Raw genomic sequence first — 25,029 nt, forward strand, 5'->3', positions numbered from 1 at the left:
AGCAAATGTTCAAGCAAAGGAAAAAAAAAAAAAAAAAAACCACACACACAGACAAAAGAAAACTCCATCCAGGTGCACAGCTGTGATTCACGTGGAAATTCCAGGAGATGAATCATGTGCAGAGCCGGGACTTTCAGAGGCTTCTTTCTCAAGTGTCTTCAGTGAACATTTCAGTCTCAAAAATCTGAGTCCATCTGTCAGCTGTAGGAAATGGGTTTTCCATCTGCTCTGCAGTTGGGCTTGCTTGAAGGGTCTACCTGATTGTTCCTAGTACTAGATGCCAGAAAACAAGGGCCACGCCCTCCAGGGGCTGTTTGATGCAGCAGCAGCAGCAGCTTCTATAGGTTAAACTCTTCCCAACAAGCTGGACCTGCAAGGCAGAAGGCAGAGGACCACTTGCATTGGCTAGATTGTCTTGGTTTGTGTTCATCTCTCCTCTATATTTAATGTATTTTTACATAGTTGAAATGATAGTGTGGGGATCAAGGACTGGAGTCTTGATAGTCCTTCAGGTAGATTGCTAGCTCCTTAGAGAGTTGTTAACGGAGACAGCCAAAGCACTGCTTATAGTAAATCTCTATCTTGAGTGGTTGGTTTCATGTTAAAACCAAAAACTGAACACCATTAATGGCAACAAGCATTTATATGTGTGCCACACATTCATGATACACAGGTTTATGTCTTAGGTAGGGCTTCGGTTGCTGTGATAAAACACAATGATCATAATCAGTTTGGGTGAAAGGGTTTATCAATGGCTGACACTTCCACATCACAGGTCATCATGAAAGGAAGTCAGGGCAAGCATCTGGAGGTCAGACTTTGCTCCAAAGGAAAAAGAAGAGGGCTGCTTACTGGCTTACTCCTCAGGGCTTGCCCAGCCTACTTTCTTAAAGCACTCAGGACCATCTGCCCAGGGTTGACCCCACCCACAATGGGCTGCGCCCTGTCACACCAATCATCAATCAAGCAAACTCATCACAGGCCAATCAGGGGGGGATTTTCTCGATTAGGTTTCCATTTCCAAAATTATTCTAGTTTGTGTCAAGCTGACTTAAAACTTGCCATTACAGTTGACTTAGTAGATAAAGGCAACTTTCACAATATGTTCTATGACACCTGAAGGTAAACAATAGGTGATAAGGAAGGTGTCTGTCCTTGGACATGGACTCAATATCTGCACTGATTTGTCTGAATCTGGGAACAGTAGGAAAATCGTCCATGGACAAGCAGCTCGGTGCTTCAGATCAAAAGCGCAGATGAGTTTTCAGGCAGGAACTGTCATTCTAGAGAGCTTACTGACATGGTTTGGAAAGTTTTATAGGAGCTCAATTTCTTGTTTTTATCCTTTCTGAGGTTATGAGGCCGTGGCCAGCACCTACAATGTCCTAAGATCATTCAATCATAACATAGGAGGAACAAGGGCTGAGGAGCAATGAAGTTCAAGTGTCTAGGGCAGGAGCAGCCATGGGAGCATGCCCTTGACTCACTCTCAGATAGACTACACAGTAGCTGTGAAAGAAGCACACACACACACACACACATACACACACACACACACACACACACACACACACACACACACACACCACACCACACCAACACCACAACAACAAAAACAACATATGGCTGGTGACAAGAGAGCTAAGAGTGTTTGAGGAGTGTGTGCTCGAGAGCAATTTCTGTCTAGGGAGGAGAGTGAAGTCATGGTGGTATTTCGGAGAAAGGCAGAGGCCTTGGCTTAGATATGAAGAGGAAACTGTTTCTTGAGCTTCCTCAGAAGATAGTTTTAACACAGAAACCAGTCTTAAACCAAAGAACGCCTCCCACTGTGTGCACAGGATGTTTCCTCATTAAATGACTGCCATAGCAGCAACAACTAGTATTATTCTGGTGGCGGGGCTATGCCTTATAGCCCAGGCTGGCCCCAAACTCACTCTATAGGTCAGGCTAACCTCAACCTTGTAATTCTATTACCTCAGCCTCCCAAGAGCTAAGATTCTAGGGGTATGCCAACACATCTGGCTTGCAATCCTCAAACATACCTTGATCAGACAAACACTATTATTGAACATTTTTGAGTTTACAGGACTGTGAACAGATTCCTGCAGCCATGTCTGAATTGAGTTAGCACATGGCCTCCTTCACATCACATTTCTAATTCTACCATTAAAATCTTTGGCTATGTTAAATCATACATACCAATTTACTGTGTGTACAGTATACAGAGCCATGGGGAGAAAGTGTGCAATTCAGTCTTTCTTGTCAAGCCTTCAATTTATAACCCAACTACTGATTGCAACACAACAGGATAACAATAAAATAATTATGGGGAGGCTTTGATTTTTTTAAATATATCTGGATTCCATGTGTAATTCAGATACTGAATATCTTGCAGAACTGAAATGATCTCTCTACTTCTTTAAATTTACAAAAAAAACCAAGTTATCACAGCAAGGTTTTAGACATTAGGAGTCTTACCAAAGGCCATGTTTGCTCAAAAATTAAATAATAAGTGATTACAAAGAAGAAACATGGAAGGCAAAGTTCCCCCTCACATATAAATTAAAGGAGTAATTCCCAACTTTTTCTTTGTTCTTCTGAGATATCATGTAGCCCTTGCTGGCCCTGGACTCTCGGTTCCCCTTGCTTCAGCCTCCTGAGGGCTGAGAATGTAAGTCTGGGCTATTCTATCCAATTCCACAGATTTGTATCTACTTCCCGGGGTTCCCTGAACACTTTTTTGTCATCCTGGATGGAATTATGTCCTGGCTGCTTTTACCTATTAAAATACCTTACATGCTGAAAATAACAGGCACTTGTAAATGTATTTGAAAGTAGAATGGCAAAAGTTTTATTTTGTGTTGTGTCTTTAAAAACAGATAACTTGACTGACTATATTTTAAATCCAGATTCTCTCTCTTAAGCCGGGGGCAGTTGTGGGGGGTTGATATCTGGCTGTTACGTGATACCCCATCTTTAACTGACCTTAGTTTTACCAAGTATTTTTGTTGTTGCCACACCCAAATAGAGTTTTAAGATTAGAACTATTCAACAATAAAGTCTGAACTTTTAAACCAAGAAAAATAAGTTTTTTAAACTGTGTTTAGCTGTACCATGGGGGTAATCTCAATTCCATATTCTATTACATAATAAGTGAAGAACTGCAGGCATGGCATTATCTGCCTGCGTAAAAAAAATAAAAAGCAATAAAACTAGATGATGGCAGTGAGAACCTTAAGCCACAAACCTGAAGATAAGACTCTGCCAACTTGGGCAGTAGTCAGGGCCCACCCACAGAAGGCACCTATATGGCTTCCTTGAGCTGAAACTGACGCTTCCAACTCACCTTAAAGACTTCCATCTGTCCTTCTCTATGTTATTTTCAGGACCTTCACTCTCATATGAAGCCAAGTAGAGAGCTGCAATCAACCAAAGGAAAGAATGCGTTACCATTGAAGCCTTCTCCTGATACCTTAACCCCCACGGTTAGGAAGACCAGCTCTACTTGCGCCTAACCTCCAGCACACCTTTCAGATACACTGGGTTAGGAGTCATGAAAAACACAAAACAGCGCTTTGCTTCTGATTAGCCATCTCAACAAAACCCCAGGACTCTGGGCTGAGAAGGCACTCAATTAATCAAGAATCAGGAGGCAAAAAGCTTTCAATGAGATCCATACAGTGCTGTCGAAGCATTCAGATTTATATTCTTTACAAAAGAAAGGGTCATGGCTCTTCCTTGGCACCCTCTGCACTCTAATAAAAATCATGTGTGGGTTGTTTAAATCAGAAAGAAAACCATCTCGAAATTGTAAAAGTTGTTGGTAATCTTATTCATAGAGATGAAAACAATCAAGTCCCCTCACCCCCCACCCCAACAGGCAATATGAATTCAAAATGGCGGCTGGGCAGGCACCACCAACACACTATGAGGATATAACAATCCAGTAGAGTAAGTTTCCAGATCTTCTACAAACTCTACTGGTGAATCTTCCTGTGTAGAAACAATTATTTTTCCTGCCTCCATTGCCCGGTGCTCTAACAAGTCAAGACTTTCCACAACTTTCTGAAATACTCTTCAACAGCCTTCCACTTATGCTCATCACTTTGCACAATAGGCATTAGGAAGGATGCCCAAATGTACTATGTTTGGCTGATTAAAACATTTCAGGGGTAAATCATGAGACTTTCCATGCAACAGGAGAGAAAAGGGTGGATCAGCTCAGAGGTCTGGCTTCAGACTTGAGAGGCAACCAAGTGCAGGCATTTATACACAGGATTTGGGGGGATTCGGGGCAGGTTCCAGCTAAAGGCCTTACCATCTTCACTGAACACGGGCACTGAGAGCAGGTATTGCATGACCTTCCGGTCTCGTTCAAATGGACACTCCACCTGTTTCCACGTCATAAACTCACTCACTTGTTTGGCCAGTTCCCAAAATTTCTGAAAGAGAATTAAAGAATTTTAGGGCAATTTTCAAGAATTGGCTTGCAAGATAACAATTCCATTTGAAATGCACCCAGTTTTGGAACTCCAGAACCATGGTCTCTTCTTAATAAACACTATATTTGCTAGCTAGGGAGGTTCAGATTTACTCACATTCACTCACATGACAGTGCTGATAGGGCTGCCATGGCTTCTATGCCACTCGGTGGTGTTCATTTCTTACAGGCAGTAGGGTAATAACAAATTTGTTCTGAGCTGTGAACCTGCCATGCTCTGGCTGGAGCACTGAGGAACAATCTACTCCCACTCCTCTGCTCTGGCTTTTGTTTCAGTTTTTTAGTTTTTGAGACAGGCTTTCACTGTTTAACACTGGCTGCCCTGAAATTCACTATGAAGATCAAACTCACCTCAAACTTGTGGTAATCCTCCTGCCTCTGCCTCATAAGTGTTTAGATTATGGGCCTGTGCCACCATCCCTGATTGTTCCTCTAGATATTTGAAGCCTACTTTATTCCACTCACCTCAAAGTTGACGTGGCCATTTGGAAGGCGGTTGGCACAGCCCTCATTGAGAAAATAAATATCTTTGATTAAGAGACTGAAGAATGGTATCACAATCTAGAAAGAAAAAGATTCAGGGTTGGCTGAGTAAATAAAACATTTAATCTCTTGTTCCAGATAGAAGCAATTAATGAAAAATATTAACTTGGATTACGTGGAAGGCCCCAGTGAATGAGGGTACACTGTTCTGTACACGCCACACTACAACACTCACTACCTTACACATCTTAGCCCATGATGCAAATGTCATCAATACCTAAGCAGAGTAGAGACTAGCACTATTGACACGTGGATGGGTAAATGAATACTTTCCATACAGTTTTTTCCTATTTTCTTCAATATTTAACTTGATAAAATTTAAAGGTTCTTGCCAAAATGAAAGTATACAAAAGAACTCTATTCATTTTGTGGCCTCCAAATTATAGCAAAGTTTTAAAGGCACGGACCCATTCCCTTGCTGGCTCCCTTTGTCATCACTGAGGCATCTATATTTTAGTTGAAGTTTGCTGTTTTCTTTCTTCTTCTTTTTTTTTTTTTTGTAGTTGTTCTTGTTTTGTATTTTATCCTTGAAGCCATTGTTCAAGATAACTTGACAGCTGAAGGTTTTAAGCAACAGTTGCTACAATTTCCTGTTGAAGAAACCTGGCTGTGTGAGAGAACAAGTCAGTACCTGCTGTCCTGGAAAAGCCCCTTGAAAGGACTTGGCACCACTGTCTGTTGCCAAGACAGATGCGCCACAGGTGAGGGAGGGGTAGAAATGTGTGAATTAAAATTAAAGGCTGTTCAAAACATAGTACTCTTCTCTAATGATACCTTCTTGGCCTTGATTCCTTGGTTTAAGGGGGTGGTACTTAGCGGTTAACCTAAAGGAGCAATCTTTAAAAGTATCCTATGTCTGACCACGCCCATCGAATACTGAGATCAAAGTTCAGACACAGTAATTTTTTTTTCTCAAATGCAACACATTTGAATCAAAAAGTTCTGCAAGGTAAATAATGCATCAAACAGATTATTTGGGAAATTCTGAAAACCCCAAGATCAGGTCTTTGAAGTCTCCTAAGCCCATGACTTCTGAAGGTGAAAACAAACGTTTTGGCTCCCACACAAACAGTAGGCATTAACTCTCTTCTAGAGAGAAAATCTAATTTTCTGCTTGAAGGTGTCTTCAAAAAGCCAAAACACCTTTCAAATGTTTGTTCCATTGATCTCTGAGAATAATCAAATTTATCTTCAGCTTCATTAGCACCCCCAACTATCTTTTATTTGCTCTTGTCTGTGAAGGCCCTACAGCAGGATTAGTAGTGTGTGTGTGTGTGTGTGTGTGTGTGTGTGTGTGTGTGTGTGTGTGTGTGTGTGTGTACACTTCTTCCCCCTCTGATGTTATGCACTATCATTGTACAGTGCTAGAACTAAGAGCAAGACAGATTTGAACACTGCCTTTGCCAAGGAAGCCTTATGGCTGGGAAGTGCTGGGCTATAGACTCCTCAGACATCAGTTGAAAAACTGAATCTACAACTGGCTAGTAATAAAAGCTAGGGGTTGGCTGAAGGTAAGGATTTTGTTTGCAGGTTTTGTTTTGTCTTAAATGTATGTGCTGTTATTTTTGGTATGGCCTAGGAGACACATATCTTACATTTTTAAGTGGCTGGGAGAGGGCATCAAAATAGTGGCTTCAGGGTACATAAAAAAATCCTATGAAATTTAAATGATGGTGACAACAGTGTTTCACTGGAGAATGGCCATGCTCATGCATCTAGACAATGGCTGGGTCTGTTTTCTGCCACTACCCAAGTTGAGTGTGCACTTAGAAGGCAATAAACACACATCACCCTGTGACAGCCCCGGGGAAATAGAGACACAGTGAAAATCAAGAAGTAGCAGTTTACAGTGCAGCAGCTTTTAAGCAACAAGTTTCTGTGCTGCTCCAGTCCTTGGGGCTGGGCTATGAGCCTCATTTACCGTCTTGGATTAGTACTTAGACTAACTTCTCAGTTCTTGTCACTGTCTATAAACCATGGGAGGCAGAATGGTTCCTTCTGTGAAGTTTGCACTCAGTGTGCCTACAAGATGCTCTGCTTCCAGGAACATGGCAACACAGTCAGCCCCTTTCGGGGCACTTGGCTGCTCTGTTTCTCATGCCAATGAGCTTTGAATTGAACAGTAAAGAGGAGAAGAAAATAGAAACTCCAGATTGTTGAGGTAAATAAAGAGAATAAGTCTTGATTCTGTTAGGTCTTGACAATATCATTAGAGGGAGAACTTCTCTCTCTCTCTCTCTCTCTCTCTCTCTCTATATATATATATATATATATATATATATATATATATCATATATTTCTGGCTGGTCCTCAAGCTAACTATGTAGTCAAGCATAACCTCAAACTTCTCTAATTCTCCTGAGTGCTGGGATTTCAAGCATGCACCACTTTGTGTGGTTTTATGTATTGCTAAGGACTAAGCTCCAAGGACTCTACCAAATCTACATCATAAATTCCCCCTTTAAAAATATTCTGAATTCTGGAGCTGGAGAGATGGCTCAGCAGTTAAGAGCACTGGCTGCTCTTCTAGAGGTCCTGAGTTCAATTCCCAGCACCCACATGTTGGCTCACAACCATCTATAATGGGATTTGATGCACTCATCTGTCATGTAGGCATACATACAGAGCACTCATGTACGCATAGAGGACACATATATATTCTGTATATATATATATATATATATATATATATATATATATATATATATTCTGAATTCATTTGGATCTGGTAATCTCAGCTACTAGGGAGGCTAAGGCTGGGGGATTACAAGCTGAAGGCCTGCTTGGGCTACTTGGTGAGATTCTCAAAAACAAAACAAAACAGATAAATGACATCTGGGGGTATATTATAGGTTGAATGGCAAAGTGCTTTCCCAGTAGGCATAAAACCCAGATCCATCCCCCGGTCCCATAAAAGTGTTTACTCATGATTCAGAGTCAGCCTTTGTACTTTAAGACATTATCAGTTCTACATCTAGATAGATGCTAAGGAGGAGGACTAAGTTTACAGAAACAAATAGGATAGCAAGGTGAGGGAAAACCATGTAACCACATGAGGCATGGTTAAAACCCGAGAGACACAAGTCCTCACAGGGAAAGAAACTATTCAGAGAACACGTAAGAACGCCTGTGTGGAAGAAAGATTTGATTTTCTCCACAATAGGTACCTGGAAATGTGCCATGCTGACTACACAAACTTGAGATTTGCAAAAAGGTCAAAGGCCATTACTCAAGATGTGCTGCCTAGGAGGCTGCAAAGGGGGACATTACTTTGGAGTAAAGTACTCTCTCAGCTCAAAATAAGGAAGATAATCTCACTTTTTTTCATACAGGATAGTTTTGACCAGATGTGTTTTTTTTCTTATCTTTTGAGCCCAATTATGAGAAAACAAAACAGTATACTTCTTTCAACGGTTGTGATAGTGCTTGTTTTATCACCTACAGGGTACAGTCTATACATTTACCTACAACTGGCTTTTTAAAGGTAAAGCAGGAAGAATTTACAGGGTGATATAACGTGTAAATAACTAGGTTTGTTTTCTTTTCTGAGAACAGCTGGTGAAGTTGCACAAGTGACATCTCTTGGTGGCTGATGCCAGAGCAGCAGCCCTCTAACAGACAGGACTCTCTATACCCGCCCTCCTCACTGAGGGCCATGTGGTGAGCTTGGTGGCCACCACAGGGAGATGTGACTTGGCCTTACAGCCTCCCTGCATCCTTCACTTCAGGGTGTCAGAGTCCTCCCTCACATCTGCTCATTTCCAGAAACTTAACCCACTTCAGATTAGCTCTTTCCAGCAAAATATAAAACCTAACAAACTCTCAGGCAACTGGAAATTTCCTCATTTAAAAAATCAAAGTTAATTCATGGGCAATGTTTTTCTCATCAAAAGCCAGTATTTCAGTTGTGGTGGAAGAAGTGTTTAGAAGGCGTTTTCCCCTTAGTTCTTTAAGCCTGGTGATTCTGTGGGGGTGGGACTTAGAAGCTGGGGAATATTTTAATTCTGGTTTAATTTAAATTTAATATTTAAATCAACCAGTTCAATCCCAAACTGGTTGATAACATTATTTAACATGGGGACATAATTCAAATGGAAGATAGCTATCACTAAGAAATCAGCATTAGCTGTTTAGCATAACCAAACATTTAATTCTCAAACATCAAGATGAGCAATGTGTCCTTCCTCAGTGAGAAATTGAGAGGGAAACGAGCCAATGGGGCCCCCAGAGTCCAGAATTCTGTAGATCCAGGGTGGTGCTAATGAGTAGGAGACAGGACAGGATCATTCATTTTTTTAGAAATTGTCCCTGTATTTTTCATGCCACCTACATATCCAATTAGTAACAGCAGGCCTAATGTTATAGCAACTAACCTACTTTCTGAGAATAAATGACTTAACTGTGGGAGGTAAGCTAATTCATTTGAAAGAAAAGGTTACATTAAGCCACTTTATGCAGAACTTAAATGCCTTTTCCCCATTAAACCAAATTAGTCTCTAATGCTATTAGTCACCTTATCATGTGACTTAATTTTATTGCCTAAAATACAACTAAGACACACTATGGAACACATCAAAAACATAACAATGCAAGTAATATATAATCACAAAATTTGCATCCCAAGTCACTTTTCTTTGTCCACAGCTCAACATTGCTCTATGTTCCCCTTCCTCACGTGCCAAGGGATAGAATGTTTAGAAACACCTCTCTTAGATCTGAGCTGGTAAAAACAGCCCCAGGGAGCAGTTCACATCATGTCAGTGTAAAACATGGCAAGTCTATAACAAGTGATATACACTTTTCACAGCCTACCTTCTCTCTGCTACTGTGTGCAGTTAGAGACCTTTGTGCTGCCCCTCGGAGAGCTGTTCTGTAGTTGTAGAAATTGCTTGAAGGGTCCATCTGATGCTGTACAAAGAAAATACTATTAACCACTCACTTCTTTACTGTAGACATTTACAAGATCCTGCCTTTAGTTCAACGTACAAATTCAAAGTAAGTTAGGAAATTCATTACAAATATAATTTATCCCCCCCACCACACACACACCCTAGAGTTATATGGGAAGGGCTGTTCAAGTTAACCAAATTTTCTCAAAGAGTGATGAATGAATATTCTAAGGCAATGAGGCTACTGTACAGAAGTACACAAGGCCAACTGGGATGTAGACCTCTCTACTGTTCAGAACTCTGGGTCTATTACAAAATTACGTGAGTGTGAAGTCAGCATCTTCCATCAATCACTCCCAAACGTCTGCCTCTGTTCATAAAAGGACCAGAGTTAAGCCCAGTTTGTGCAGCTCTACTCCAGTTAGAATCCCTCTCTTGCCTCTGGATCTGAAAACCTTTTCCTTTTATGGTACTATCTGATCACGAGGCAGCATCACATAGAGGAATCCCATCCAAGGGCCTTTCAGGCCCAGGCTGCCCTGAAACTCAGAATCCTCCTGCCTCAGCCTCCTGAATACTGAGAATCACAGGCAAGCTCTCTCTATTCAACTCTAAAACATCACTTTCACATACCTCAAGAATGTCAAACTTCGCAGTCTTCACTTTGGCCCAAGTTTTTTTTAGTCTCGAGACCGGGCTCATATTCATACCAGCTTCCCAATTAAAATGGACATGAAGAGAAGGAAATGGAAATAGAGAGGTAAGAAGTCATTCTAGCCTAGACTTCTAAAAAAACATGTGTTACTAAGCATCAATAATTGGGTTCTGCAACTAGGGGTAACAGCCTCAGTTTTACATTTCCTTGCAAGCTTTTCTCAGCTCAGAAACAGTAGAGCCGTGAACAGGGCTGAGCACATTTCTTGGGGAAGACAGCAAACATTTTACGGTATGCAGGCCATATGTGGGGACACCACACTGCACCACATGAGCAGTCATAGTAAGTACATAAACAAATGGCCATGGCTGCAATCCATCAACACTTTACGTAGAGATGCTGGGTTTTATGCTTCGTTTGTTTGGTTTTAGTTTGCTGAGGCAAGGCCTCCTGGGGTTCTGACCGGCTTCACTTGGCTCTGGAGTCAAGACTCAAATTGCAGAACCTCCTCCTTCATCTCCTACACTTTAGCATGAAAGGCAGTGGGAAAGGGGTCCACATGGACCTAAATGAGTACACATATTCACTTCATGGCACCAGTATTTCTATGTTTAATAGCAAGAAGAGGTTTCTAATTGAGGAAAGACACAGACATGTACACAGATCTTAAATGTACAATCAGATGAGTTTTATATGTGTACAAGGTTCCACTCCAATCAAGTTATGACAGAATAGTCTATCATCCATAAAGCTCCACTGGACCCATTTCTGGTCAGTTTCCACCCACCACCCCTTGTCCAGAGAATTCTCAACAGTGGACAAGGGTCACCTATTGTCAGACATTCACTGGCTTTGTCTTGGCATGAGTGGACTCATATTGCAATACTCTTCTCCTGCTTGGTCTGGTGAAGGCTCCACACAAGGATTGTGAAATTTATCCAGGTTATATATGTTTCAGTGATTCACTGTTATTGCTCAAGAGCATTTATTGCATGAGCACACCACAGTCTCTTCAGTCATTTACTTGCAAATAGGCATTTGGACTCTTTCCAAGCTGGGGCTATTAGGATTAAAGCCTCACTTAGTACAAATCTTCCTGTAGATGTACTCACTTTGGATGGGGCAGAAATATCAGTGTTGGGACTTCTGGATTACAGGGTAGGTTTATGATTAGCTTTATAAGAAATTGCCAGTTACTAAAGCAATAGAACTATCTAAAAGTCCCTCTGTCCCTGTATATGCAAGTGACCCTTACCTTGGACAATATTTGGAGCGACTAGTTTTGATTATTTTAAGTTATTTTCGTGTATAAGATGGCCCTTCACTATGACTTCATTTAATTTTTGATGATTGTTTTATACACTTAATATCCACAGCTATTTATCTTGTGGGGTTGCATGGTTCTGTTTGGATTGTGGATACACATTCCTTTTCTGCTATGTAATTAGTATTTTCTCCTATATTATGGCTTGCTGTGGCAATTTCTGATTAATGGGTGAAGAAAACTAAGCAACCCTCTACCACTGAGGCTGTCAGCTTTCAGGGCCCTTTTCTTTCTTTCTTTTTTTCTTTCTTTCTTTCTTTCTTTCATGGTCACTCTGCCCACTATTTCCTTGCCTTCCTTCCTTCCTTCCTTCCTTCCTTCCTTCCTTCCTTCCTTCCTTCCTTCCTCTATGTTTTTTTTTTTTTTATGTACATTGGGTTTTGCCTGAATGTATGTCTATGTGAGGATGACCAACCAATCCTGTGGAACTTGAGTTACAGACAGTGTGATCTGCCATATAGGTGCTGGGAATTGAACCCTGGTCCTTTGGAAGAGCAGCCAGTGCTCTTAACTGCCGAGCCATCTCTCCAGCCTTTCTGTCCACTGTTTTGATGGAGTCAAACATAGAGTATTTATAGGGGAAAAAAAAAGGTGGGTGATATACAGACAAAATGGAATAAGGGGTTAGTGAAGAGATTTATCAGGAGAAATATTAAATTAGCTAAATTAGGAAGAGTCTCTAGCTTCAAAATGATCAACTCTTCCTTTTCTTTTAAGCAAATGTTTGCTGAGCACCTAAAGTGTAGCAGATAGCCATCAAGTATTAAGATGGAGCCACAAAAATTTGCCATTGTTTATGTTAATAAAACGAGTAGAAAGAACCCGCTGTCAGTCATTACAATCCCTAAGATCCACTGGAGAGACCGGGTAGACTTCAGTTGTGAGAGCAGCAGCTGTCACAGAAGCATGGGCTGTTGGAAACATTTGGTTTCTTAGGCCATCCCTCAGGCTAATGCTGACAAAATGGTAGCATTTAATCTCAGATCCTACATTCCCATAATGCTTGGTATGCAAACTGTAAAAATACCTCTAGAAATCCTTTATTTAGACAAGTATGTCACTCATCAGTTTTGTTTTGTTTTTTCCTGTGTAGCCCTGCCTGTCCTGGAACTCCCACTGTAGACCAGGCTGGCCTAGAACTTGCAGAGATCTGCCTGCCTCTGCCTCCTAAGTGCTGGGATTAAAGGTGTGTGCCACCACAGCCCAGCTTCATCATTAGCTTTTACAGATGGATGTTTAAGGGAGGATAAATGACATGAGGTATTCAATGATCAGGCTTACTAAGGAAAGGGGATACACACTTGCACCAGTTCAGCTCCTTAAAGCATTCTGAATGCTCTGAATTAGCTCTGGATTAAAAAGAGTAGTTTTCATGAAAGATTTTCCACGGATACATTTTACAAGTCCCATAGTGTTCTCACAAAAACACTCACAGATTATTGCCATCAAGGAATTGAAGTTCCCAATGTTGAAACACTCTCGAGCCACATCGATAAAATATTCAATCATCCTTGCTCTGTGTTTCTTCTTCACAGGCTGCAAGGAAAAGGAAAATGAGCAGGCAGGCAGCAGCCCAGCACATGAGTCTAACAGATAGACAGTAAGCAGGAAAAATCAATTTTCAAAATCATGTATTGTCTCACCATGCAGATTTCTGTAGCAACCAAGTAGCTTAGGCGATTGAACCATTCTACGTAGGCTTCTAGATTTCTCGTTTTCTTCCGTTCACTGTAGCAAGTCTACAGAGAAAGCAACATGGACAGATGAGGTCTGTGAATACACACTGATGCACTCACCAAAGTACCCTCCCTCCCTCCCAAGAAACTACATTACTCTTGGGTGGCATGTGCCCTCAGATCCTCAATTCCAAAGAAGGATTTGCTGGTGAGTTTTAACTGTCACTTGCACAAGCTAGAATCACATGGGAAGACAGTCTTAGTGGGGAATTATCTAAACTGGGTTGGTCTGTGAGCAAGTTTGTGGGAGACTGTCTTGATTGTTAATGGATATAGGAGAGCCCTGCCCACTGAGGGTGGCACTCGTTTCCCTAGGCAGGGTGCTAATCAATATGAGGAGTGAAAGCTGACTGGCAGCATAGCAAAGGAAGGGAGCAATTAAACAGGCCTGGCTGCACTTAACTTCACTCTACTCCATCTTTTTCTTTTTCCTTTAGAGATAAAAAAGTTTTATTTTTGAGGAACATGTTGCTGTACTTGTTTTTTTTTAGAGACAGCAACATAAGAAAGCCTTTATCCTAGGAATAAATAAGGGCATAAAACCTCTCCTTAAATGATGGTGTGTTTCTCTCTGCTCTTGAGTGTGTGGTGTGACTAGATGCTTGGATTCCAACTTTGACTTGCCCTCAATGGTGTTCTGGAATCTGGAAGTGTGAGCCAAATAAGCCCCTTCTCCCTAAGTTACTTATGCCTGGATGTTATAACACAGCAACAGAAATGTAACTAGAACAGGGGCCACATGCTCAAAAAGGATGCAAATACCAATTGCTACCAACGAGGCAAGGAGAGGCTGAGAGCACGGGGCTAGAAACACCACTCTAAGATGGAAGGCAAAATGTTGGAGCACCATTTATCCAAAGACAAATGGAAATCTTACTCTCTTGAGTAGGGTGACTGACACACTGTTCAAAAGCAGAAATGAATCTTATCCTGCAGTTCAAGGCCATGCTTGAAGAGGTTCATTAACTCTTCTTTCCTTCCTTTCAGAAGACACAAACAAAGAAGCCCACTAGCTTCCTACTGAAAAACAGACTCTTCACTTCCCATACTGAGCTCAACTAGTCTAAGGCCGGAAACAGCTGTTGCCTCGTCTCCCCGAGGGAATTCCTCAGTAGGTGAAGCAGCCACAGATAGCTTAACAATTCAAAAATGCTTCTAGAGGTCACTCTAGAAGGAAGAAAAAATTGTGCATGTGTTCATGAAATGTATAATGTAGGTCCAGTACCATGTTCTTTATGTGTGCTTTGCCATGATACTGTCATAAGGGACTAACTTATGGCAAGGGACCAAGCCAACCCGAGCTCTGCTGGGCAAGCTGGAAGTACATCCTGTTTCCCCTGCCCCTGCTGTTGCTGCTCAACCACAGGCAAGCCATTCTCTTTGATTTTTCTTTCTGTCTTAACCTGCTAAAACCATTATGCTTTTATCATCTACCTTCATCACCACAAACACTTATATTTTGCCAGGAAGGGCTTATTAAATTCCCCAATAAGGAGGAAGTGATGGGGTAAGACTATTGTACAGGCACTTAGAGACCCAGCCCAAGAAATCTACAATGAATCACACACAGCTAATGAATGAAAAACACAAAACAAACAACTTGATCCCTATTACCTTATCATTGTCCAAAGGGTCCTTCTGCACGAACGCCTGAACAAATTCTTCTGGACCAATGTAATTGAGTCTCTCCTGAAATAAAAGCCAACAATATTAAAGAAAATGAGAAAAAACAGATGGTCACTTCCTCCCATCAATTTTGGCAGCATTCCCAAGCATTTAGCCCTAAATACTTTCCTCATCTTCAAAATGTGAAAGGAAGCAATGTTTCGTAAGACAGTTGAAGAAGGAACAGTTATAGAAAAATAATTAGAGGCAAAAGATAAAGAAGGTTAACAAACTCTTCTTTTCGGTTTTGTTTAAGTATGTGCTTATGAATAAATTCCCAGGATATCAGAAACACCCATATTCAAATGCCCAAACAAAACATGCTTCAGCTGTTTTATGGATTGTTTCCCTTTTGAGTTATTCTGACCTCTATCAGCAAACACAGTGGCGTTGCCAAAGCAAACTAATCTGTGGCCGCCCAAGGGCAAAGGCGATAGGGCCTTACCAGCTCAATGTGAGTCAGCTGCTGGGCCAACGTGTAAGGGTCGCTGCAGACTGTCATGATGTCCCGCTGTATGGACTGTGGCTTAGTCTTCAGAACTGTGAGCCTGTCTGTGGCTGTGGAGCTGAGTTTTGCCAGGACTTCCTCATACTGGCTGAGGGCGGCCAGTTTTCGGATCAGACACTGCATCATCTGCTGGACATTCTTTCGGTATGTCTGCTAGGAAGTAAATGAAGGATGACACTCCTGTCCTGAATATTGTTTTCCAGCATCGTGCGACCTCAGAGGCACTGCCTTCAAAAGCCTTGAGCTCTATGGGCTTCAAGGAGACCCATACACAGCAAGTGTTTAAAAACCTACGTTTATTGGATTAGTCTCTTAGGATGCTTTTGAAAATATAATTCAGGATGGGCCTTGAAAACACCTCAGAAACGTCAGATTAGCTATGGAGGGTGATCCAGTGTAATGGACGCTACACACAATGAAGTGTTCTCTAGTGAGACTAACCCTGTTTACTTCTGTTAGGCTAAACCACATGGATCCCAGAGCAGATCCTCCTCCTCCGGTGTTTTTCTAGCCACCTGCATGGCTTCTCCAGTCCTATCGTTTCCAGCCTCATGCTGCTAAGTGCATGAAGGTGCATGACAAGAATGTGCCATTACTTTCCACTCCCCTGCCCACTCACCTTCTGACTTTCACATCTAAAGTGGAACTGGGCATTCATTTTTGTTTTTCTGAACTACTCATGATTCGTGCCCATCCCCCCCCACCCCCATTTCATGAGTGGATATCAATGCTCACAGCCACTCTGTCACATGGCAGTTTTCACCACAATGCTACAATAGATGCCACCTTGTACATGATTTCATCATGCTATGCTTGTGACACTTACAAAAAGTTGATTTCAAAAGTATTTCTTGGATCATAGATAAGAATCAACTCCTTGCCTTTTAAAACACTTGTTAAGGCAAGAAATGGCTTCCTAGTCAATCCATCCATCCATCATCCATCCATCCCCTCCCCCTTCCTCTATCCCTCCTTTGGGTACACCTATTTGATATGGTGTTGTTGCTCTTGTCTTCCTTTTCTGGCCCCAAACTGCTAACAGCAACTGTCCTTCTAGGTAAATTACGATGCTCCTATTAGCAGGAGGAATGCAGACTGAATCAATGCCAGCTGGGCACTTAGGCTGGCAGTCCCAGGGAGTCTACTGATGCAGCAGGTCTGTGCTTATGCCTCATCGGCTTTTTTAAAGGTGCCAATACCATCTGCCAAGACTAGCAATTCAAAAATTATAAATCTAAAAAGTATAAAAAATAACTTTTTTCTAATTTGGCTTAGAGTATGTTTAACACACACACAAACACACACACACACACACACACACACACACACACACACACACACACAAACTATTGACAATAAGAAAATTACAGATCTGAAAATGGCTAATTCTCAAGTCGGCAACCATCTTTTTTCTCCATCTTTCTTCCTTTCTACCTGGCAATGACAGTCAAACAAGCTCTTAAATATGCCCATTATATAACCTTTGTTTTTCTCTACCCTCACAGAGTAAGTAGAGCATGAGGACTGGGAGTTCAAAGTTATCCTCTGCTCTGTAATGTGTTTGGGACTAGCCTGAGATACATAAGAACCAGTCCCCACCCCACCCAATCCCCACAAAAATCACCTTTAAACAGCCTATCTCCCATCTAGGACTAACGTTAGTGTTGGTAACCTACTTATCACTCAAAGAAAATGTGTCTTCCTTTGGTATCCAAACCAGTCATGGCTAAGCAATGTGCTACTTCATCTCCACCCCAACCTCACCTTCCTTAGGAACACTGAGATACAGTAAAACTAACTTGTGTTTACTTCAGTCTTCTGTACCAAATGCCCACATGAGTGCTCCCACGACTTCTTAAAACTATGCAAATAGTTTCCAACATATTACTCTTCTGGAGAAACTTCAGCTACATCATGTACTGAATAGAAAACATGTTACAAGGTTGCATTTTTACAACATTAAAGTCTTTTTGCAAGAGTAACCCACCACTAAAATATGAAACACAGTATGGTGTGGGTAAGGGACATAATGGTCAATTTTTTTTTCTAAGAAGAATCCTAAAATTTCTAAACAAAACTTAATTTTCTAAGCCCACCGTTTCTATGGGTGTGTGTACATAGATACATACATGCCCAGATGCATTCTGGGAGGATATACACAAAACTGACAACACTTGGTGATGTTCAGAGAAGTAGGATTGGTATTTTTACTTTGATTGCTACACTACTCGATTTATTGCAAATAAAGTGAAAGCCCATCCAGTGGTATTTCTTGGATACCATATGTATGAGGCATGTGTAGGAAAATTCTCTTTCACTTGGAAAAGCAAAAAGTCATCTTTAAAATGTCCACTATTTTACGTCCGGCATGAGTTATTTCTACATCTCACACCTCACCTCTTCCTTCTCAGGGTCTCTAACACAGGAGACTTTGCTAGAAATGGCCACTTTTCTTCAGTTCACCACCTGAAGGCCCCTGAAGAGTAGCAGTGAGCAAAAGAAAGGGCTGAGTAGGGACAGCCTGCAGTCTTGGTCTCCCATGGAGGATGCAGAGTGAGCAGGAGTGAGGACAATCCAGGCAGCACGCTGAGAGTGCACCTCAGATGATTCTGACAGGCAGCAATGGGTAGGAAGCAGAGCTCACCTTCAAGTCTATCAGGTTTGTGTTCTCCACTACAAAATATTCTTTTCAGGAAGGGGTGGAGGAATTGTCACTAGTCACTAGCGAGCAAAAGTAATAGCAAGACACAATGCAAGAAAGTACACCATGGGGCATATTGATATTGGTGTGTGGAGAGAGAAAGATGGGGGGAGGGGGTATTGTGACCCTTTTCAAAGTCTCCTGCTTTCATCTGATTCTATTTGAGAAACCAGGTTCTGTGTAGTTAAGCATGCTTCCTCACTGAGTCATGCATTGCTAAATATGTACTTATTCTTTTTTATAACTTCAGTTGCCAGAGACAGTAATTACCTGGCAAATAAAGACAGAAGTTCTTATTATAGAGACCAGCCCCTTAAGGAAGAGAAAATTGCATTCTATCCACTCCAGTCATTTGTCATGTAATTCAATCATTAGTTTCATTTCATGTTTCTTCCAGGCGAGTCCTAATAAACCATTTTATTTGGGGCAAATCCCCCAGGGGAGAAGCATATTAAGCCAAATTATGTGGAACTGTCCTAGCAGATTCTGAAGAACTGGACTAAATCATATACAGGGCACACCTGGGTTCACCTGGTGCCAAAAACACTTTCCTAAAATCAGAGGCAAGAAGCAACAGGCTCCAGTTCAAACCCAGGCTTCTTCCACTGGGAGGAATAATGCTTCCCCATTCTCGTAATTGACTTCTTTGTTCATTCGTTCACGTCTTCTTTCATTCATTCATCCGTTCAAATGCTATGAGAACCAACCACATGCCAAGCATTCAGATGGGAGCTAAAGATGCCAGGGTGAACAAAGTGGGCATAACCTAAAGTCCAGTGGAGCAACCAACAGTTAAGTACAGATCCCAGAGTCCTACAAAACAAAAGGCACAAAAGTCAAGAATGGGAGGAGCTGTGACTAGAGTTATGGAAGTTCTCTTTGAGAAGGAAAGGAAACTGCCAAGACAATGAATGTAGCAGGAACCTCTTCCACATTAACACAAGGCGGTTAGTGTCATGATTTACAGTGATGGGAAGGGAGCTAGGAATTGCATGGATGAGCCAGAGCACATTCACCTCAAGCAACTGTTATGTGTGGACCCAATTCCTAAATTCTGGATAAAAAGCAGCTTCCTGTGAAACACTGGCCAGTCAGGGCAGACACAGCCTCCACATACCCGACCGAGTTCAGTCTATTCCTAGGTAAATCTTGTTTTCCTAGTAACACTTTCTCATGCTCAATTATCCTCAAGCCAGCTGACCTTCCCATGGTGTGCAAGGAATAGTTTATTAACCCAGGGGTTTCTGACTCTTTCACCCAATTCCTGAAGGCTTGATCTTGTTTATAAAGAGCAGATCTCAACTGGCAAACAAACAGAATGGATCACCATCGTTGATTTGCCTGATAAGAAAGACCAAAAGCCATCAATACAGCATTTTCAAATCACTGAATTTTATCTTAAGAAAGAAAAAACCCAAAAACTCAAGTGTTCCTTTTGGGAAGAAACAAGTTATGGTTTCTAATTTCTACCTCTATAAAAGCAACAGAGAACAATTAGCCGGCAGTATCAACAGTTCTGTATAATTGAACTGAAATGTAAAATGGATTGTGACTCAGGTCCTCACCTTTAGACAAGAAACAGCCCCAGGATGGCACTCCTCCTTTGATCAGTTTGTCACAAACCAAAGCCAACAGGTCAACACTGACCTGCCAAGCAGCCAGTAGCAGTCATCCACAATAGAATAAGTACAGCAAGGCTGTAGTGGTGGACTTTCGCCTTCCTGGGTGCTCCTTCCCAGTGGAAGAAGCTGAGACAGGCAAATGGACAAGAAGACTGTACACTCACAACCAGCAGGGAGTTCACATGATGTCATAAAGCCACGGCGAAAGCATTAACTCCCAAGCTGAAAGCCACCCAAGACAGCTAAAGTGCAGAGCTCTTACGAGCCAGGTGTTCCTAATTTCACTGATCTCAGCTTAGGAAGATGACAGCGTGAGTATTCTCATGAATCAGGACAGGTCTCTTGAGCTCTCACCCCTGCAGCACAGAGCTGAGAGAACCCTTCTTCAGGAGCTGTCATGGAGGGAGGGGACAGTGTGACAATGGGAAGGACATCCCTGCACTGCCAGGTACTTGGGCTACCTTTCACTAGGTGACAGTGTTACACGGTGCCAAATTTGTTCCCAAACACTTATTTGCCACACGGAAACTACAAACATGCCCTTCTCCAGCAAGCAAGCCTCAACACAAATTTAGCCCTCTAGGCCTGCTTCAGATAACCTCGGATCTGTTGAAGCCGGTTAGCGACTGCTATCAAAGGCTCAGTTGACAGAAGTGATATTTATGGAGGATGACCTAAGAGACCTGCTTTAAATCTCCGCTTACTCTAGGTGCTAGCCTTGAATCAATTTCCAGCACCACTTAGATTGTTTCCTTCCTACAAGCCACCCCCAAGCCAGACACCCCAGCCCCAAGAATTACCTTCCGTTCACTGTAAACACTATAAAAAAAGCAAGCTAAGCTTCTTATATGAAATCCCTCCTAAGAAGGTTTTGTCTTCTGTTGTTTTTATTGTATTTGTCATCACGCTGCCTTATGTATACCAGGCAAATGTTCTACCAGCCCCAAGTGTCTAAGTTTTTCATTTAATGCCTAGAATCACTCTAGTATGTTTTTCCTTCCCCTTAAAATTATGTAACCAACTGCATCTCCCTTTTATCTGGAATGGACCAATCACAGCAGTCCTTTCCTGCTGCTCTTGCTCTCAACACTGGCATATGTTTCCCCTCCACCGTCTGGAATGTCTATTTCTACTTATGAGTTTTTAATATACAATGTATTTAGTTATATCTACTGCAAGTGTAGGCAGACACACAGAGAGAAGAATTGGTATGTGAGCTGGGTCAAGCCTTTGTAGAAGACAGACTGAAGTGAAATAAAATCGAGATGCACCTGGCATCGTGAATTAACATGAACACAGCCGGAAAGAACAACATAAAACTCCAGATCACACTCATTTGAAATGGGAGGGAATAATCCTTCCCCACATGACACACAAATATTAATATATGCTATATAGAGGTTTGTCCAAAGGTAAAACAAGAAGGCAGCTCTGAGTTCTGGGGCAATTCAGCCCTGATTCCCACCCAAGCTCCATCCGGAAACTCCACTGGCTTTACAAAATTCCCATGACCAACCTCCTCGCCACTGGCCATCCTGTGTGCCAGGTCTTTCAGGTTTCTCATCATTCTCTCATCCCGGAAGTCATAAGGAAATGTTTCTGTCCATTCTGTCAGGAGTTGAAGAATTTTAGGTGTAATTTTTCTCATCTGGTTCTAGGGAGAAAAAAAAAGTCTAAATCAGATATCCACCACTATGGTCTGCATTAAATAAATAACCAAATAACTGTGCCATGAACTAACTTTCTCTGCATACAAGCAACAGCTACAGCCACCTCCATATCAACACCAAGTGCAGTTAACAATGGCAGGACAGAGGGGTCTTCTGTGACTGCTCTACTGCTCTTTGGTTTATTTTATTTTGCAGTGCCGGGGATCTAACCGAAGGCCTTACACATAGGAGGCAAGCATTCCATCATTGAACACTCCTGTAGCCCTATACCACAGTCTTTACACTGTTCCCAATGCCATATGCATGGCCACATCAGCCTGGGGCTAAGCTAGGCTCCATTAAGGAAACCATCATCACAAAATCTAGGCCAGAGCTAGCAGATCTAATAAAGAACAACCTTAAACTCAAATGTTGCATTACCTTGTCACTATCCCCTTCACTCAGCCGCTGGTGCTCAACACACAAGTGGCAGACTTTGGCCATTAGCTCGTAAGGATGCATGAATAACCGAGAACTGAGCAGAAAGGTGAATATATATGTTCTCTGCAGCAAAAGAAAGAAAGTCGACATGGTTACACTCTCTGAATCTGTACAATCCCTGCATGCCATAATCTTCCAATACATCCAAGTTAAGAGGCTGCAGGTTCGGGTAAATGCCTGCTAGTGAAACAGCATAAGATAATTCTCCTTTATCGTCACCTTATCTTTCCCCTTAAAACATACTAAAAATAACAGGATAAATTCCACTCCTGAAATGATCCAAAGGACATTTTCTTATCTGTCTGTCATCAGGGAGCCAGGACATATTCATTTTCCAGTGTAATCAAGAATGAATTCAGGTCTGAGAAGCAAGACTGGCTTAAATATGTTGCCCAAATTGAATAATGTTATATGTCCACACATACTATTGTAACTGATTAAAAAAAAAACAACTAAGGAACAAAGACCCACCCACCTACCCTACCTTCCCCACATCCAGTCAAGAATTATCTAGTGTGCTCCTGCTCCATGTAGCATACCCAGGGTTTATGTCACAACATTTGAAGGCTGACTTTTAGTTAACCTACTCCTTACTCAAGACTAAGCAATTTGACAAAGCACAATATAACACTATATGCTTTTCTGTAACCACATTGTCTCCCAAGAAGCCAGTAATGAAGCAGTGCTTATTTGTTCTAACAGTTTCAGGGCTCTCAGTGAAAAGAGGAATTCCACGGATTGTTTGCTTCCCCCAGCCCTCCTTAGGCACCTTTAGTGGTTCATAAACACTTACAGTACTGAACAAGGGGTTCCTTTTACTTGTGATATCGAGTTTTCCCTGTGTGGGAACATATTTGAAAATGCTATGTACTGAATCACACAGAGATAACTCAGTAAGGAGCATGATGGTGAATTACTGTTGGCAAGCACGTGCTCTCCTTTGCACAACAAGGTTATTATTGTATTTATAAAAGCTAATAAATGTGGTCTCTAGGTATTTCCATGAACTTGCCATTAATAAACAGCTGCCCACTAAATTCAACCTTCTTGTTCTAAATTCAGCTCAACAGACCCAAGACGGGAGGGGAACTCACTTGACCCAGAAAGGAAACCTGGTTTCGCTGCTGAAACTAAGAGGAAACAACGAGTAAATATGTAGTGTGGAGTTTCCATTGTCTCCTCTCTCGCCTCTGGGAACAACGAAGACTGAGATAATATACAGCACCTTTCCCAGGTTTGAAAGTGCCATTTGTACAAATGTGTGCTATCAAGGGAAAACAAAAGTGAAGCCAACACCACCCAATGTCCAATCTACAAATAACTGCATCTGTGTGTAACTTATCTTTCTCGTGTACTTTCCCTGGCTATATTAATGTCATACGATAGGAACACCCAATGTTCTCTCTTACTGCATTTTCATTTATGGAACAAGTGTACAGATACTTCTTCATTCAGGCTGCCTAAAATGTGGAGGACAACCCAAAAGGAATCAGATGTGGTGACTTGGCCACAGTGTGACCCATCCCCAGGCTCAGTTTTGGTCTCAGAACTTTCAATCATGATTATATATTTTCTCCTTGGAAAAAAATTCTTAGCAACCAAGTAATTCTACAGCAAGCACAGTATCCCTGCATAGCATACTACAATTATTAATCCATACCAAAAATGGGTTTCAGAGGGACACCTGATACCTACATCTGGATAGTATTCCACGTTGGGTACTAAGTGCTGGATAAGTGCCTCCAGAGATCCAGAAAGGAGGTTGTTGTCATGGTAACACAAGCCTCCACAGCTGTCCTCTGAAGACTGGTAGAGATTTCGGTTGTAACCACTGCTGTCAAACATTGCTGAAAAAGGAGGTGTCTGAGGCATACTTTCCTAAAAGGAAATAAACAAGAAAACACAGTCATCAGTGACATGTGACATACAAAGTAGGATGTCATCAGTAATTCTTAACAAAATTGGAAGACAGGCAACTTAAGAAAATAGCCATGACACACTATCAGAACCAGGAAGAGCCAAACAGCTCTGAGTTCACATGCACACATGCATCCAGTCAAATACTACAAAATGCTTAGATCCAGTCTGGACTGTAATCCACATGGTGTCATTTTCACAGGCACTCTTTTACAGTCACTTGTGAACAGGTGTAGAGGAACCTGCTTCCAGTTGCTTAACTTCATCGAGTCAAGGATTTTCAAGTCAAGACGTTCACTGGGATGAATTAGATAAGACTTAAGGAAACTCTGACAGGCCCTGGACATGCAGAAGAGCACCAAAGCTGAAAGTTTAAAAGATCCTAATTTAAACTATGCACTGAAATTAAAGTGCATAGTTTGTGTCTTTGCTTGTGTGTGTCTGGCATGTATGTTGGAGCATAGCAAGAGACAGAATGCTGGCTTCCCAGCATATTATTTGACCTTTGCTCCTCTCATCAAATCTTAGGTTTGGGATGCTGTGTGTGTACTGTGTGCAAAGCCTCTGGCACAGCGTACAGGCAAGCTGAGAAGGCACTTGATATTTAGGAACAAGGAGTACTGCCTCAGCCTAGATAAGTTGCTCTTGTCCATCTGTGTGTTCTGCCACTCAAACAGCCCCTGTCAGATGGTTTTCAGTGCAGGCCAGAGGCCATTGGGTTATTACTTGAACTCCTGGGGACCTAGTGCAGGGTCCAGAGAGTGGACTCAGATTTCTGACTGGGTGTCTGGACATTCGAGGCAGCGAGGACTTATGGA

General features: G+C 41.8%; 1 protein-coding gene across 3 annotated transcripts; it reads right to left on the reverse strand.

Annotated features, from left to right (window-relative positions):
• Positions 1 to 345: 345 nt before the first annotated feature.
• On the reverse strand, positions 346 to 24,166 carry Rasgef1b (RasGEF domain family member 1B). Of its 3 annotated transcripts, none has more exons than XM_035453130.1 (13): positions 23,990 to 24,166; positions 22,235 to 22,357; positions 21,661 to 21,798; positions 15,759 to 15,971; positions 15,263 to 15,337; positions 13,556 to 13,651; positions 13,346 to 13,448; positions 10,567 to 10,646; positions 9,857 to 9,952; positions 4,967 to 5,062; positions 4,319 to 4,442; positions 3,347 to 3,419; positions 346 to 370 (listed from the first exon to the last, which is right to left on the reverse strand). In XM_035453130.1, the coding sequence occupies exons 1-13, from the start codon at positions 24,164 to 24,166 to the stop codon at positions 346 to 348; spliced, it is 1,419 nt and encodes a 472-aa protein (XP_035309021.1). The 3 variants fall into 3 exon arrangements, with proteins under 3 accessions (XP_035309021.1, XP_035309020.1, XP_035309022.1); XM_035453129.1 differs by having other exon boundaries at positions 15,759 to 15,974; XM_035453131.1 differs by lacking the exon at positions 22,235 to 22,357.
• Between the last annotated feature and the right edge of the window lie 863 nt (positions 24,167 to 25,029).

This window comes from Cricetulus griseus (genome assembly GCF_003668045.3).
Source record: "Cricetulus griseus strain 17A/GY chromosome 1 unlocalized genomic scaffold, alternate assembly CriGri-PICRH-1.0 chr1_1, whole genome shotgun sequence".
Taxonomy (NCBI): domain Eukaryota; kingdom Metazoa; phylum Chordata; class Mammalia; order Rodentia; family Cricetidae; genus Cricetulus; species Cricetulus griseus.

Coding starts and splice junctions, on each gene's coding strand:
- Rasgef1b (XM_035453129.1), bottom strand. CDS start 24,166: ATGCCTCAGACACCTCCTTTTTCAGCAATGTTTGACAGCAGTGGTTAC. Junction 3,420..4,318: donor GCCCGTGTTCAGTGAAGATG/GTAAGGCCTTTA, acceptor GGTTGATTGCAG/CTCTCTACTTGGCTTCATAT. Junction 371..3,346: donor GACAGATGGAAGTCTTTAAG/GTGAGTTGGAAG, acceptor TCTGCCTTGCAG/GTCCAGCTTGTTGGGAAGAG.